The sequence below is a fragment of the Centropristis striata genome, chromosome 3, assembly GCF_030273125.1.
Source record: "Centropristis striata isolate RG_2023a ecotype Rhode Island chromosome 3, C.striata_1.0, whole genome shotgun sequence".
NCBI classification, from domain to species: Eukaryota; Metazoa; Chordata; class Actinopteri; order Perciformes; family Serranidae; genus Centropristis; species Centropristis striata.
Window position 1 is genome coordinate 7,869,074 of NC_081519.1, and position 17,467 is coordinate 7,886,540.

Consider the following 17,467-nt stretch of genomic DNA (forward strand, 5'->3'; position numbering starts at 1 on the left):
GAAAAGTAACAGCTGTCAAATAAATGTGGTGGGATAGAAATGTAAAGCAGAACATGGAAATACTAATGTAAAGTACTTTCAAACTGGACTGAAGTTTGTTACTTTTTTAACTACTGCCTTCTACATACAATAATAATAATAATAATAATAATAATAATAATAATAATAATAATAATTACACTAATATAAAAGTATATTTTTATCTTTTGGGACAGAAATCCACTCCTCCAGACTAACCTCTTCATTCCCACAATCAAACTTTGGACTTGCACTGGGTGGTCCTTTCTCCATTTAACACTGGACATGCGACACGACTGCAGCAGACACAGACACCCAGGGGACCATAAATCATGAACCATCCGCCAGAATATTCTTTAACACCACCACGATCACGGAGGAAGATATTATCGAGGGGCCATTTTTCATCCTGACCCTGTATGGATTTATTTCATCCCCCTGTTCCCACACCTCCGCCTCCTTAGTCGTCTTAATCAGATGAGATTCTTCTCTTCATCTGCATCAAACACATACATCACTGTGGTAATCTAGTCTAAGTGATGACACAGAACAGATAGATGTAAACACAGTCAGAGCTCATTACTATGGGGAAATTTTAGTAATAGTACTGTGATTGCAGTTAAATTACTCAACTGAAATGGTTTAAACTGCACTGTTTATGTATTATAACTGTGTCTTTTATTGCATTTTAATTTGACAGTGTGCTAACTCATTTGTAGTGTATGACAGCTGTGTTTTGTCTCTTTGTGTTGTCTGTTTAATGTTGTAACAATGTTTATACTGCCATCTTGGCCAGGTCGCTCTTCGAAAAAGAGATTTTAATCTCAATGAGACTTTTACCTGGTTAAATAAAGGATATATATCTAAACATATGGAACTAAGTGGCTTAAAACAAACTCCAAATAAGACAGAACCTCTGCAGCAAGTCTGAACCACAGCTCATGTTCTCTGCAGAAAGATGCTCAAACCAGTTAAACTAAAACCAGAGTGTGTCATCAAAGCTCTGGTTCTGATCTGCTTGAAGTATTTCTACAGCTGGTCCTGGTTTGCTCGGTGACGCTTTTGACGCACCGTCTTCGAGCTGACTGCTGGGAGCAGTTGCCACAGCAACCTCAAGATCATATGACACTTTGTCTCATCTCTGCTCTCTCCTTTCTGCATTATTTCCCTCCATAAATTGATTTATCCTTCAGAGCAACAAAATGCATTCAAACATCAACACCTAAAGTTAAACTATGGTCCCTGAAGTTTCTGTACGATCCTTAAGGTGACTGATGGAGATTCATATAAATCCAAATACTTTGTGTAGTTTTACTGTACTGAAACCTCCTCCCACTGTGTTTCATCTCTGTTTGGCTGCTCTACTTTCCTCTTCTTTAAGCAAGTTTTACAGTTCATTAAAGATGAATCCCACTTTTCTTCCGCAACCTTTTTGTCACCTCATCTCATGGGAGAAAATGTCTGACAAGAAATCTCTGAGATGAAAATGGAAGACATGTCTAAGCGATCCATTGTTACAGAAACAGGATAATAAAGTATGATGAAGACAGTTTAAGAACAAGAATTAAAATAATTTTGGATAATGATGAGGAGTTTGTAATGTCACACTGTCTTCTTCCACAAAAACTTGTGCTGAGATATTCTTTATCAGGGCCGTTCCTTCATCTGCTGCAGGGCATCTGCTAAGTGGACAGCGGTGTGCCACTCAGTGGTACATTCACATAATGTTTGAGGGTTTTTATTAAGCCTGCATCAGCAGCCTTGCAGGCCTGTGGGACTGTTGGCACAGCCGCACTGTTGCCCTCACTGGTTAGCAAATGACCGAACAGTCCCATCTGGGCTGGAGGAGCTGCAGCTTTGTTCTGCCTTGTTCCTCGTGTCCTTTTACTCATACCTGCATCTACTGAACATGCTTTAAAACCTTTTCTGACTTCACTCCCACTGTGATATTCTGCAGGGTTCGTTGTTTGGTGAAAACCCCACACATCTGTTCTAAGTTTTTGTTCATTCAGCACCATATGTAAACAGTCATGCAGCTTTGTGAGGCTGCATGATGATGCTAATGTTAAAGCTAATGTAAGTCAGTGACAATGCCAACATGCTGATGGTAAGCAGGTCAACCATGTGCACTGTCTTAGATAAGTGTGATAACGTATGATGGTTAGAAGGTCACTTGGACAGCGCAGATCTCCACTAAGGACATGCAATATCTTGCAATGTTAATGATAGTGAAAAATAATTCATGAAGCTGCCCTGTGATCTGGATCCACCTCAAAATGGGTTCTTCATTGGCCCATGCTTCACCAAACCCACCAAGTATCATCAATGTTGGGCCAGTAGGTTTTCTGTAATCCTGCAAACAAACGAACAAACAAACAAACAAACAAACCAACAAACCAACAAACCAAAAAAACCAAACTAAAAACATAACCTCCTTGTTGGAGGTAATTAGTGCTAAACACAAAGTGCAACTGAGGCTGATGTGACTGGTGCCATGCAATTGTTCCACTGGCCCAATAGTCTGAAGAAGTGATATTTCGTGATATTTATCTAACCCTATTTAAGTGTTTGTTCTCAGAGACAGCACAAACCCCACTGCCTCTTCACCCTCCTGCCCTCAGGAAGATGATACAGGACACTGCCTGCCCACACTACAAGACTGCAAAACAGTTTCTACCATAGAGCTGTGACATTATTAAACTCCACTCCCACTCTACTGTCACACTGATACTCCCCATCTCATCTCATACACACATGATTGCACTATTGCACTATTGCACTTAAGGACTTGGACTTTTTAAAACATTGCCACTTAGATAATTATTTTATTTATACATATATTGCTGACAACATTGATAATGTTGTGTTTTTTTTTAAAGTAATTTTCTATATTGATATTTTGTACTGTGCAACTGGAGGAGGACTGCTCCAAACAAAATTTCGTTGTCTTGTACAATGACAATAAAGTTCTATTCTAATTCTTATTCTAAAGTTGTTTGTTTTTTATGTCTAAACCTAATCATTCCCTGACTAAACTATTGTCACACCACAAGCCTATCTAAAGTATCTTGGCACTGGACTTCATTGTGCTTTTATGGACTATTGGCCATCTGACCAATATATCTGTGCATCGGACCAATGGATTGTTGGACCAACGAAAAGGTCCCCAATGTATAATTATTCATTCATTCATTCATTCATTATTCTTAACCGCTTAGCCACACTCGGGTTGCAAGGTGCTGGAGCCGATCCCAGCTGACATTGGGCGAGAGGCGGGGTACACCCTGGACAGGTCTCCAGACTATCGCAGGGCTGACACATAAAGACAAACAATCATGCTCTCATTCACACCTACGGGCAATTTAGAGTCGACAATTAAACTGAAGTGCATGTTTTTGGACTGTGGGATGAAGCTGTACTTCCAGGTGAGAACCCACTTTGACACAAAGAAGAGCTGCAGGCTGGAGTCAAACGGCAACCCTCTTGCTGTAGCCCCTGTATAATAATTAGCTTAGCATAATTATTTCATAGTTTTTCCTGAGGGGGACGGGGAGATATCTGTACCTAAATTTAATGAAAACACATCCAACAATGGTAAACATCATCTTGCAAAGCTAAATCTGACCATGGCCATAAAGTGGCGGGCCAAATGACCCATTTTGATCTAACCACCTGCAAGGTTTGGTGACTTGCATCTTTATGACGCCATCATATTGAGTCACAAGGTAAAAAATAATACCAGGTCATCAAAACCATAAATAGGAAGGAATAGTCACAGAATCTTTGAAGTCAGTCGGATTCATCCATTAACATCTGCACAAAATTGAATGACAATGCATTCAGCAGTTGTACAGATATTTCAGTCAGGATCAAACTGACGGTCCAGTGGACAGACTGACATTTGCATCTGCTCGCATGACTCATAAACTCAGCATAAATCTAAACTGAACACCAGGAAAGCATAACTGACAGTATTTCCTGTCAGATTAGAATTTGCAATTTTCAACATTTTTCTTTGACAAGCTTTCAAAGCTGGTTGTTGCACTTATTCTCAGTTTATTTTTAACATCAGCATCCTTTTCGCTGCTCTCTGTCACAGTCCCTGTGCCGTGCCCTTCCTCTATAAAGAATTTCTCTCTGGAATCTTTACTTCAAACATCCTCTGTGATTTTTGTTGTATCTCATGGTCCTCGGTCTCTGACGTCAGCACATTTCCACTCCTCTCTGCTGTTCACCTTCAGCCGCCTCTAACTTCACATTGTCTCCTCGCCTCTTTGCAGTACCCGCTTTCTTCTGTGCTCCCCCCACGCCCACCTCCGCTCACGTGCGCTCATGCATTCTGCATCTGCACCGCCACATCCGCCCAGTACTTTTCCTTCACTCCAGTCTCATTTATATTCCTCCCTCCCCATCCCTTTGCTCCCTCCCCCCCTCCCTCCCTGTTTCTCCCCTTGTGTTTTGCGCTGTCTGGGTCACTCTCAGCTCCTAAAAAAAGATTCACACTGCACTGGGCTCAGTGGTATCGCTCATCTACTCCATTATTCTGAGTACAAGCACTTGAACAAACATAATTACATCTCCACTGCAATTCCTGCTGAAAGCAAGTGAATGTGAACACTTTTGACGGACGTGAATAGAGAAGTCGAAGCGATCGATGTCTGCAATTGTCAGCCCTCATGACATTTCTCTCTGTGATTGATGCACTGATGATTCATTGAGGCTTATTCTCTCACTTCTTTAGCATCATAGAAAACCTTTGCAATGAAACAGAACATTGCAAACACATTACTTTGAGGACAGATAAAAGCAAGAAGTTTTCCTGTCTAAGATGCAGAAATGAAGAAAAGGTTCTTTAAGTCTTGGCTTTCTGCTTTATCTGTCAGGGCCTTTTCACACTGTTGTAGCACCTCTTGCTTTCCCAGAGTGCATCAGTGCACGGGGACATGCTGTGGTGGTGCAGGTGTTCAGACAGTGGAGAAAGTGGGTCATGTCCGGCTCTGAGATACACTGCAGTCCTCCACCATACGGCAACACAAGACAGTAGTAAAGATTATAATGAAAGCTGTGAGTCTTGTGCTTAAATGAAAATGAATACATGTAAAGGCCAGCTGTGAGCTGTGATAGAGTGTAGGGATGACACACAGTAGGTGGCTCCCATTTTTCACACACATGATGGGAAATTCACGGCACACTGGTTCAGGCGAGACAGGTGAGGGATCGGTTGTCTTTGGTTGGCAGAAATGCACAAACAGATCTGTTACTAAGCATCTGTCTCACATGAAAGCCAGGGGTGCAGTGGGTCAGGCTGTGCTGTTCACCTTAATGTGACGCACAAAAATAGAAACTCATTAAAAGCTGTTTTTTCCCTCACTAATCCTTTGCAGATTTCCCCTTTGACGGCTCATTAACAAAAACCCTTGCCTGCCATTCTGTTTTTGGTGGTTATTATCAGATGAAACACCTATCTGTTGCAGGACGTTCAAGGTTTCATATCCCAGTGAGTTCATAGCCGCAGCCTCTGTGAATTTCATATGAATCTGTGTTTAAATATGTTTCTAAAAGTCTCTATTTATGTAGGTTTGCTTCCTGTTATGTGAACACAGAAGCTGTAATTCCCTCTAATAAATTTGCTGTTTTATATGTAAGCACAGTTCTGTTGACACACTTCACTGACAGATGAATGCTTTGGACGAGGACAATCAAGTGACCTGGATATTGGGGAGAGATTTAAAGCAGGGACAAATTTCCCCGCTCATACTATCTTTATAGATCCACTTAAACCCATTTTAATACTGGGTGGCAGATTGGCTCTCTGGGCCTGCACGCGGACATGTGGCAGTCTATAGAAGAACTTCACCAGATGGTCTCTCAAAGAGGGGCCATGCAGCTCACAGGGTTGAGGGCAAAGCTTCTGTCTCTGTCCCCATTTTTTTGGACAACATAATCCTTTTAAAAAACCCCTGCAGGGAAGCACTCTGCTTTTTTAAAAAAAAAGTAAGTATTGTTGGGGCAACAAATAATAGGGTCAAACTAAGTGAGACAAAATAAAAGGATAAAGATTAAAAGTAATTGAAAATAAAGACGTTAAATAAATATCATACAAATTTAAAAACCGGAAGTACCACTTTTTGTGGAAATGATAAAGATGAAACAATCAGGAAGTTTTGCGTCGTCGATACATTTTGATTTGTAAAGGTGAACTTTATTGGAAATTAAAGGGAGAGTTCACCCTAAAATCAGACATACATATTTTTCTTCTTACCTGTGGTTTTATTGATCAATCCTGATTGTTTTGATCAATAGTAACTCAGTCATGATTAATGGAAAGAGACATTGCTGTTTTAAAAAAAATGTTTTTTGTGTGCTTTGAGCATCACAGACTGAGTGCCATCCAGTCCCATTTTACTCAAGAGAAGGCAGACATCTCTACAGCGGATATCTCCAACACTCTGCAGCTAACACCAAAACAATCAAGATTAACAACAGAGGAGGAAATAATATGTGTTTTGATTTGGGGATAAGCTATCCTTAGTGTGTATTCTGTAATAGCCTGGGCAGAGGAAACAACTTTCTCCTAAAAGATTATTTAAAGAATCAAAGCAAATGGAAAAATTAAGCCCCAAAACTTTTTGTGCGTGTGTGTGTATTTCTTTCCACGTATGCACTCATACTTTCTGAATCGTCAGCTTCTCTGTCCGTAAAGCAACACAGTCCAATAATTGGAATTGGACGACCACCTCTCCCCCTGCTGTCATGCAGGCTGTAATCCTACGCGTGGGAGCGCCCTACATACGTGCCTCAGCATTTTATTCCTGTGTATTATCAATAATAATAAAAGTGCCCACACAGACGAAAATACCCCACTGACTGCACAGATTGCTGTTGTATGGAGGATGACTGAGGTTGCAACACAGCTTGGGTTGCTGCCGTGTAATTACTGTAAGACAAATAAGATCAGAGGGGTTGATTATAAATATAAGCAACCTCAAGGTCACCTCATTTTATTCAAAATAATGTGAGGAACAGGTCTTTATGTGACTGAATGGGGAGACTTTAGGAGGTTCATTATACATGCTCTTAAACTGATGCTGTGGTGATGTAACATAAATTAGGACTTTGTACAGATAATATAAAAGGGAATGCATTTCAATATTATATGATATGGGACGACAAGCTTCTATAAGTAAAGCTTTTAGGATTTGTGAACAGTACTGCATGTAGTAATGTATATATTTGATGTGTTGTATGTATGTATTTTATTGCTCTTTATTTCTTATTTTGATTATAACAGAATTTCAGTATTGAATGTTTAATAAAAAAATACAAAGAAAACATACAGCACAATAAAAGTTTAATTAAATGTAAAAGTGTACAGGATTCTAATGTGAGATGAGGAAATGTGTTTAATTTGGATCATTTTCACAACAAATAACCTTTTAAAACTAAATAACTGAAATTAATAATATGTATACAGTCATGGAAAAAAATATTAGACCAAATTTTTTATTTCAATTTCTTGTTAATTTTATTGCCCAGTACAACTAAAGGTACAGTTGTTTGGACAAATATAATGATAACAACAAAAATAGCTCATAAGAGTTTAATTTAACAGCTGGTATCTAGCCATTGTCCATGGTTTTCTTGATAATGATTTTGGTTATTATCAAGAAAACCATGGAAAATGGCTAGATATAGAGAGCTCTTAAATTAAACTCTTATGAGCTATTTTTGTTGTTATCATTATATTTGTCCAAACAAATGTACCCCCTTAGTTGTACCAGGCATTGAAATGAAAAATAAAGTGAAGAAAACAAGAGTAGTCTAATATTTTTTCCATGACTGTATATTATTCATATTTTATATAATTAATAATATATTTTTTTATTTGTTTTAGTATAGAATATTTATAGTTTAATAGCATAAAAACACACAGGATGTTTTATATTAAAGTTCTATAGTGGTTTCTTCATGTTTTATTCAGAGTGATGGGACGATACTCAACACAAGTCTTCCAGGAGACAGACTAGACACTGAGACACTCTGGCTGAAGCTTCACTCCACTGCCCTGCAGAGAACAGAGAAGACTTCCAGTAAATAATCAAGATACAAAAGTTTTTGAGTGCTTTACCTTCCAGTGTCAGTGATGATCTGCAGCTGATGTGGTTGTTAGGAGGAACTCCTCCGCCCCCTGCTGGTGTAAATCTGGTAAATGCTGGCAAGAGTTTAGCTGGTAGAGACATAAAGCCATCCTGGAGTTTAATCTTAATTTAATTTCTACCTCAAATAATCATTGGGACACATAATGCATGAGAAATATACATATTGTTACATTAAAATAGCACCACCTGCCCCAATAAATTATTTATTTTTGCTACTCTTTAACACAAGTATAGCAAATATAAAATGTTAAACAATTACAATAACCGAGAGAGTTCATTAACTTAAAGAAGGAGAAAACTTGGAAAGGTTAAAGCATCGCGTGCAGTTATGCAGCTGAGTCATTTGCATTGTGTGGTTAATACTGCTAAAATATACTGAGAAATAATCTATTTTAAAACCATGCACTAGACCAATATTCTCAAGGACAATTAATCCCCCCTGCACAGTTTCCTGCCTGCAGCCTCAACACCCACTTATTTGCTTCAAAAGCACAGGGAATATGTAGTGCCCACGATTAGGACCAAAAGACATTACCCCTACTGTATTCCCCATGATCTTAATTTTTTAAATAAATTATTTCAAAATAGTCTAAAATGACCGAATATTTAGTGTTTATTTCCTTCCTGTTAATGAATTAATTTTGACGCATTTCAGGATTGGCTGCTTAAGAGCTGTGTTTTCATGCTGCTCCACCCTGCCATGTCTTGTCAACTTTTAACAAATGAAACACAGCTGGTCCCTGACAAGGCCCTGGCCTCCTACACCTCCTGCACTAATGCAAACAGCTTGTTACATCCTCTCTCAACATGGTCTGCCCCTCCTCCACTGTAAACAAAGTTCTGCTATCCTGCCTTATATTGCTCAACACACTGTCAGTGTCCTTACATCAAGGTCATCATGCAGCCTGTACAAAGTCTTTGCCAGACCAATTTATGTTTTTCTAACTTGTTTATGCTGGACCTAAATGTTGGCTAAATCAACTTGTACTTTCTTCTATTCATATTTATAACTTCCCGATTAAACTAATCTTTAATGCAAACTTCCCTCTCGTCCTGCTAATGTGTCACAATCACTGTCGTTATGTTATTTTCACATTAACTTCTGCAATCAGAAGTGTACTCTGACCCCAGCATAGACCCCACAGCAGAGCCGCACCCTTGTTTATAATAGGCGAGCGGACTTCCTCTTCACATGAGTGACAACCCGCTCGGCCAATCATATTCTAGTACAGGCGCGCAGGCGGGACTTCCTGTACAGTAGAGCAAGTAGTCCAACATGGCGCTTATGTCGATCGCTCGAGAGTGAAGTGGAAACCGCAACTAAGTTGAAAGAGTTCAGGTGATTTTCAGTGGCAGAAAGTCGATTAAAACAGTTTAGTGTGTGCAGACTTCTTATTTCGGCTTCTGGAGAATGAAGGGGAAAGAGCGGTCGCCGGTGAAGAAACGCTCCCGGGCGCCAGATGAAGGCAGAGACCGAGGAGGGAGCCACCCGGGCGGCAAGAAGCCCGGAGCCCTGTCGACGGTCGGCAGCAACAACGGCTCGGCTCACAGCGGAGCTTCATCCAGGAGAAGTTTACACGGCGACAAAAGAGACATGAGGGAGTCAGACGGACACAATTCATCCAGTCGGACTAGCAGCGGTTACGACTACGGAGTTGTTTCGGGGAACAAGCCGTACGGCGGCGCTGACATCGATGCGGAAACATCCAGGTCCGGTTCACGCAGCGAGCCGCGGCCTCCAGAAAACGACTACAAGACTCTCAAAATAAGCGGACTGGGAAACCAGCTGAACGACGAGGAGATAGAGGACGGGCTGTTCCACGAGTTTAAGAAGTTTGGTGACGTGAGCGTTAAAATAAGTCGAGAAAACGACGAAAGGGTGGCTTATGTGAACTTCAGGAGGCCGGAGGACGCCCGGTCGGCCAAACACGCCCGCGGGAAGCTGGTGCTGTACGACCGGCCTCTGAAAATAGAGACAATCTACACAAACAGACGCAGGAGCCGCTCCCCTGTTTCAAAAGACAATTTCTCCTCAGGACACAGGCATCTCCACTCTCAGAGGCCCCTGTCTCCCTCTGGTATGGGCTACAGAGACTACCGGTTACAGCAGCTGGCTCTGGGCCGCCTCCCCCCTCCTCCTCCTCCACCTCACATAAGAGACATGGAGAGAGACAGAGATTTTTCTGTGTATGATGCCAGGAATAGACCCCCGTTCATCCCTGAGTGTGCTGTTTACCGGGACGAGGACCTAATAAGCCCTGAGGTTGACCAGAGGGCCAACAGGACTTTGTTTCTGGGCAATCTGGACGTCAGTGTGACAGAGAGTGACCTGCGGAGGGCGTTTGACAGGTTTGGGGTGATAACAGAGGTGGACATAAAGCGGACAGTGAGAGGACAGAACAACACCTATGGCTTCATCAAGTTTGAGAATCTTGACATGGCTCACCGTGCCAAAGTAGCGATGTCAGGGAAAGTGGTGGGCCACAACCCAATTAAAATAGGCTACGGTAAACCCACACCCACGACCAGGCTGTGGGTGGGGGGCCTTGGACCCTGGGTTCCACTCGCTGCACTGGCCAAGGAGTTTGACCGCTTTGGCACCATCAGGACTATAGACTACAGGAAAGGGGAAGTGTGGGCCTACATTCAGTATGAAAGTCTGGATGCTGCTCAGGCTGCATGCACTCACATGAGAGGCTTCCCTCTGGGGGGCCCTGACAGGAGACTCAGAGTGGACTTTGCGGTCACAGAGCATCGCTACCAGCAGCCGCCGCCGTATGTGCAGATCCCTCTCGCCCTGCCACACTATGACTTTGTTCCTGAGCCCTTTGCCCACCGCCTTACAGACTCCGTGAGAGTGAGGGACAGGTCCCCTCCAGGCCCTGCCCGCTTTAGAGACAGGGACCCGTACTCCAGTGCTGAATGGCCTGGCGCGGGTGCCCTCGACAGGATGCGAGGAGCAGGCTTTGATCCCATAGATCGTCTGGACCGGCGTTCCCATGACGCCTGGCCAATAGAGCCTGAGTTACAAGGCTCAAGAGATCTAAACCGCAAAAGGAGACATTTGGAAGATGGCGGTCGGCTGGGTCATTCACCTGACAACGGTGACTGCGGCCTGCGCCGGCGTGGCAACTCATTAGAGCGTAGCCCTGGAGGGAGCAGCCGAGATGGGGGACGCTACAGTGACCCTGAACGCATGTCTCGAACTGGCAAAACCTCCCCTGGCAGAGAGCGCCAGAACGCTGCCTTTGGAGACAAGAGAAGAAGAACACTTAGCCCAACAGTGCCAGGCTCTGATAAAGACCGCAAACGCAAAGCCAGTGACCCTTCAAAAAGCCCGGTGAGGAAGGAGGATCGCTTAGAACTGTCTTCCTCCTCTAAATCTGGCCAGCAGTCCAAGCCGGCAGCTGGAGGACATAAGCTGAGTCAGGTCTGGCAGGGTGTCCTCCTGCTGAAGAACAGCAGCTTTCCCACATCACTGCACCTGCTGGAGGGGGACATGGCAGTGGCTAAAAGTCTGCTGCTGCAGGGCCCTGCAGGGGCTCAAGCGTCCCAGTTGAAGATCAGCCAGCGCCTGCGCCTGGACCAGCCCAAGCTGGAGGAAGTCTCTCGTCGCATCAAGGCCGCCGGCTCCAGCGGGTATGCCATCCTCCTGGCCATGCCCGGGAAAACTGAGGAGGGAGCGATCCAGGACGCCTGCAGCTCCGGCGAGAGACCGCTAAAGAATCTGGTGTCCTACCTGAAGCAGAAGGAGGCGGCCGGCATCATCAGCCTCCCTGTGGGGGGCGGCCGAGACAAGGACCACGGAGGAGTCCTTCATGCTTTCCCCCCATGTGAGTTCTCACAGCAGTTTGTGGATGCCTCTGCCAAAGCCTTTGCCAAATCAGAGGACGACTACATGGTGATGGTGATCATCAAAGGAGCGTGATTAAAAAAAAATGTCTCTTTTCACACTCATGAATTGTTAAACTGTGAGTTGTATAAACAGGGAGAAGTAATGATAACAAAACAGGATGTGAGGAGAAGTTCCCTAACCTGCATGGTAGCTTGTGTCTCATCCTGTTGAAGGTTTATAGAAATGAAAGTCACATTGAATTGAATGCATTTGGATAAACTGATAAATTTGATTATTAATCCAGGTGATGCGCTGCTTTCTGCGATTTAGTTCTCTGATAATGTACATTACTTGAAGGGTACTCTGCTTAAAGTAATTCAGAGCAAGCTACAGTTCTGTGGATCAATACTATATGTTGCCTTATCTCATTTAAAAAGAAACGCCATTCCTTAATATCATTTCATAAAATGCCTGCCTATAACAAAAAAGAAGAATTTAACATCCGAAACAGAGTATTTTTGCTTTCATTTTATCTGTACTCAGCATAGATTTAACCAGCCAGTGTCAACATATTTGTAGTGCTATAATGTTTGTACAGCCAGCCTATGAAAGAATTAAATCCAACCCATGTACATATGATTTAGGAAATATATCTATTTAAAGCTTTACCCATTGCTCATTAACAGACATATTCCAGATGTGCATCTGTATTACTTTTTTCTGACCAAGTAAACATTTTGACTCAAAGTTTCATCATATATTTTTGTCAGTTTTGGCCAGTCCTTTAGCTTAAAGCTAAAGAAAATATTGGAAAGAAACTGTGTTAAATTCAGAAGGGCATTAAGGGTTATAGTACAACAGATCACATGATTGCCTGTGCTCCTTTTTTGAGCCACATCTGGAGGTTTATGTGACAAGTTGAAATCAATGCAGTTTTTTGTCTGTTATTCACAATTTTTTTTATTAAGCACTGTTCTGTGTACATAGAGGTGGACACAAGCAACAATCACCTGTACATTATAATGCAGTTCAGTACAATAACCATGCAAATAATACAGCCGTTATTAAGCTAATTCTTTTTATTTTATTTCAAAATGATGCCAGAGAGCAGAAGCTCTGTTGAACTGCATTATGCTGTAATCTAATACTTAGGGCTGGAATTTATTATTATTTGTCATTATGGATTTAGCTGTTGCTTCTTTTCTTGACCAATTGATTATTATTTGGTCTATAAAACATAAAAAAGTGAAAAAACAAACACATTTTTGCCAAGGTGATGTTTTCATGTCTTAAAATAGCTTTTTATGGTCTTACCAATAGTCCAAAACCCAAAGATATGATGATATATAAATTACCAAGTTAATTCTGATCATTCCAGTTCTAAATATTAAATATTATACAGGGGGTTTTCTATACAAAACTGAATGTTAAGAGCTGTGCAAAGGTATTGTACATCTGGTGTTTTGAATTATATTCCTACAGAGTTGCTTTTGTGTCCACCCCTTTTATATTGTACTTTTATTGGCATCAAATTCAATTTGGTTGAACAGTAATTGGCTGATTCCTCAATTCTGTCATGTTTATTATCCACAAATTACAGAAACTACCCCAGCAAAGCATGTACTGTTTCAGAAAAAGATGATGTAATCTGTAAATTAAGAGCTCTACGTACGCCACGCACATCTCTAATGACTGACCGGGAGTCTAGAAGTAGAAAATATTGCTATGGACTTCTGAATGGATGAGAGGAGAGAAGGCTGATCTCCAGTGGCCTTACACGCCTTCCTCTGAACAGACTGTTAATGATTGTTTTTGATGCTTTGATTTGAGTGTTTCAAATGGGAAAAAGAGAGAAATGATTTGTGCTGTATACTCAGGATATCTGGAGAGAGAAATGGAGAACGTCAGTGCTCATGGGCCTAAGAAGTATACCTAACTGTCACAGTGCAACATGCACTTGATAGATTTTGTCTCAATAAATTTACTCTTTCGTGGGAAACACGAGTGCCTCGGAAGACAACTTTTGTGACCTTTTCTGTTCTTGGAATTGTCTATCAAACTCAAAAGGCTTTATCACTTTGACAGCAGGAGCCTTCCCGGCAGAAAGGAGAGGAAGTGTGAGAATCAATGGGAGGTCAGCCTCTCGGTTCTGTGTTTTCATTTTGTTGATCATCATTTGTTGAATGACAAATTGAAATTTGGCCGTACTAGAATACTTTTCTCAATCCGTCTGCGAAGGCAGATGTAGAGTCACTGTGTCTCTTCAGATGTGTGGCTTATTCCGCAGTCGCCTCCGGAGGTGCGGCTGAGAAACCGTCTGCTTTGTCACTTGCCACGTTTTGCCAAAAATCATCGGGGGGGGTCGCTTCCACGTGACGGCCTCTCAGTGGAAGCACTCGAAGACCACAGTCGTCTTTTCTCACCCGGCTCCAGCAGCACAGAGTATTGTTTCAGCGTCTGCAGCAGCAAGAGAAAGGAGCAGAGTTCACTTGTGTAGTTGCTTATTGTTCGTGGAGTTTTAAAGAAGATCTCTGTGCCAGGGCCAGACTTCAAATGCATCTCACCCTGTGTTGGAGAAGAGGTTGAGACAGCGGCACGGCATCTGCTTTATTTGCCTTAAAATGGAAAGGAAACACAACAGAAGAGAAAAGATTGCCTGAGCAGGGAATCAAAATGATTAGTTGATATGTTGATCTGATTTACACACTTTTTTTAAACTGCATATGAGAGCAAAGTGAAGAGTATCCTGCTGTCATTCAGTCAGGATGTGTTTCATCATGTGACGACAGCTGCTCCTCCTCATCGCTGCTTCATCTCCCAACAAGAAGGACCGGAGCGGCTTCATGTGTGCACACGGCTGGGATTCAAGGTTTACTGGAGCTGTTAAAGGTCTGAGTCTGGTCCTGGCTGTACCTGCTGCTGTTCCACAGGTAAAGTATCAGGATGGCCTCAACTGCTGGTTCAGGTACGTATTAACATGTGTGATGCTGCTACAAACACACTGGGCTCTTTTAAAGCTGGTTAGAGGGTGAAAATATATATATTTTTTAATTATTGAGGTCTTGGTTTGCCAAGTTCTTTTAAATGTATTTTTTTATTAATGCAAAAACGACAATAGTAACTTCACAGGTACAACAATGACATAAATTGTGGAAAATATACCCAAGTACAGTCAAAGAAAAAAGTATAGTTAGTCAGCTGTCTTTAGTATATTTGGAAATTTTTCTTTTCCTCAAATTACAGATTTATTTTGTAGTGTTGGTCACAACTGCAACAGCGATTCAAGTGAGGCAAAAAACCAACTTAGATTCTTTAAGTAAGCAGAGAAACCGTGTATTTTATCAGGTAATCGTATAAACTTAATCCGTAAAATATCAGCAGCTAGATATGTCAGATAAATTAATCCTCATTACTCCCACAATGGGGAAAAGTACAGTGTTAAAGCAGCCAATGGATTAGAAAAATCACAAGTAAAAATGCAAGATATAAGTTGATATTGAACAGTTTAGTTGTATAAAGGTAGTTACCGATCAACACTTTGTAGCTGGATCTCAATGAGCAACAAGAAAACTTATTCTCAACAAAAGAGGCCAACAAGTCTTGGCTTGAGTTACTGACACATTAATTACTGCAAAATAATGTAATGTTTAGTATAAAAAATGATCACTTTATATGTGACAAGTCTGGATTAGGAAACCGGAAGGTTTACTAAAGACTAAACCTTCTTTAAGTTTAGTTTAACCTATTTTTACTTTATTTAAATCATTTAGGTTTCTTTAAATTCATAGTTTAAGTATTATATTTAAATTAATAAGAATTAATTTAAAATAAACAAGGTTACCAGTAGGAGTACGCAATGAAAAACTGAGCCGTCACTGGTTTTGGTGGGTGGGAAAGAGGCAGTGGAATAATCTCCTCTGAGACAATAAAAGTGGTAAGATAAGACTATATAAATCCTGAACTTTATTAATCTTTTGCCAGAGATTGCTAAAAGAATTACAACATAATCACCCCCCCACAGAGCAACAGAGTGATACATGCAAAGTGTATAAGGAGTAATAAAAAGGAACAGTTACAATAAAGGGCAGTAAATTAGTGGTATGCTGAGTGAACTGTATGTGTCAGTGAGGTCTTAAGCAACACAGCCTGCTCCTACTTTACTGCGCTGGGTTCAGCCTCTGTTTCACCTCACAACAAACTCAGTGACTCTCATGTTGTTTCCTGTGTTTGAGAAAATAACCGTGCATGTGACAGGAAGCTGCCATTGATGTTAACCTCTCAAAACCACCTGCACGTCAAACAAACAAAAAAACTCCCCAGCTCCCATAAGGTTTGGCCTCAAGGTCTGGATTTAAATACAAAGTATTGATAAATACAAAGTAAATATAAAGTTGTTGACAAAATATTGAAGATATGTGGTGATTTGTGGAGTTCTGGCATAAAGCTAGTCAGTTATTGAAATATCTTATTATATACCAGGACCAAAAACACTCTTTTGAGTCATGTTTGAATGGATTTAGCTTAGGTTGAGTTTATTCACATGTTAAACAGGCACATTTCCAGAAACTGCATGAACTTACATTTCAAATGAAGCATCATAAATATATGTTGCCCTCACAGTTCTTTTGTTTTTAAGTGTTTCCATTGGGGTATGCCAAATAGGTGAATATTAATAAAGGGGTGGGTTTTTAACACCTAAAACAAAGCACTCACAATTGTATTAGGTGCACTTCTTAGGTCTTATTGTCCTAATTGTATTTTTATTTGATCTTTTATATTTATTTTACTATTCTATTCTTTAATTATTATCTTAATCTGTTTTATTCTGTACTAGTGGTGCTGCAACGCCTGAATTTCCCTCATGGGGATCAATAAAGGAATATTATTTTGCACTTTATAGAATTTGAGAACCTTAAAAAATCTCTTGGTCTTATTTAAAGTGTCTTTAAAACAAAAGACTACTATATGTTGTATGGTGTAAAAAAAAAAAAAATCTTGGCTAAGCCAAAAATGATAATGTGATAATAATTACAAATTTCTGTATTATTTTTGTGCCTAAATGTGTTTTTTTCATATATGAACAAGCTGTTTAATAATGAAATTTTGAGTGTTTCAGGTTTCAGGTCACCTCAGTACAGTGTCTTTGAAAAGAATCATAGTAGACTGAAAGAGTTTTATACAGCTTCAGTGCACATTGAGAAACTTTTCCCCTGGTGAGTACACTTTAAACTTATTTCAAAATATGCACCTTTTTATTATTATTTTATTAATGTAAATGACATTTGAGTTGGGCTTAAATAAAAGCAGCTATTCTTGAATCAGTGAAAGTGTTTGAGAGTATTTTCTGTGTTTTTGTGGTCTGTTCTGGTTGTTGGACTCTCGCTCCTCTAGAGGGCAGAGATGGATGGCGTGATATTAAAACCACCAGAGCACGAGAACAGAAGACGTGCCTGGA

General features: G+C 40.9%; 2 protein-coding genes across 2 annotated transcripts in view; one reads left to right on the forward strand and one right to left on the reverse strand.

The window, feature by feature from the left end:
- The window catches only part of eps8l3a (EPS8-like 3a), a 188,079-nt gene that overhangs the window by 86,387 nt on the left and 84,225 nt on the right, over positions 1–17,467 (reverse strand). The window lies entirely within an intron of this gene.
- LOC131967210 (RNA-binding protein 15-like) lies at positions 9,435–14,013 on the forward strand. Its single transcript, XM_059328626.1, has one exon. The coding sequence runs from the start codon at positions 9,589–9,591 to the stop codon at positions 12,103–12,105; it is 2,517 nt and encodes an 838-aa protein (XP_059184609.1). The 5' UTR covers positions 9,435–9,588; the 3' UTR covers positions 12,106–14,013.

What these genes read in the sequence shown, in the direction of transcription:
- LOC131967210 (XM_059328626.1), top strand. Translation starts at nt 9,589, where the DNA reads ATGAAGGGGAAAGAGCGGTCGCCGGTGAAGAAACGCTCCCGGGCGCCA.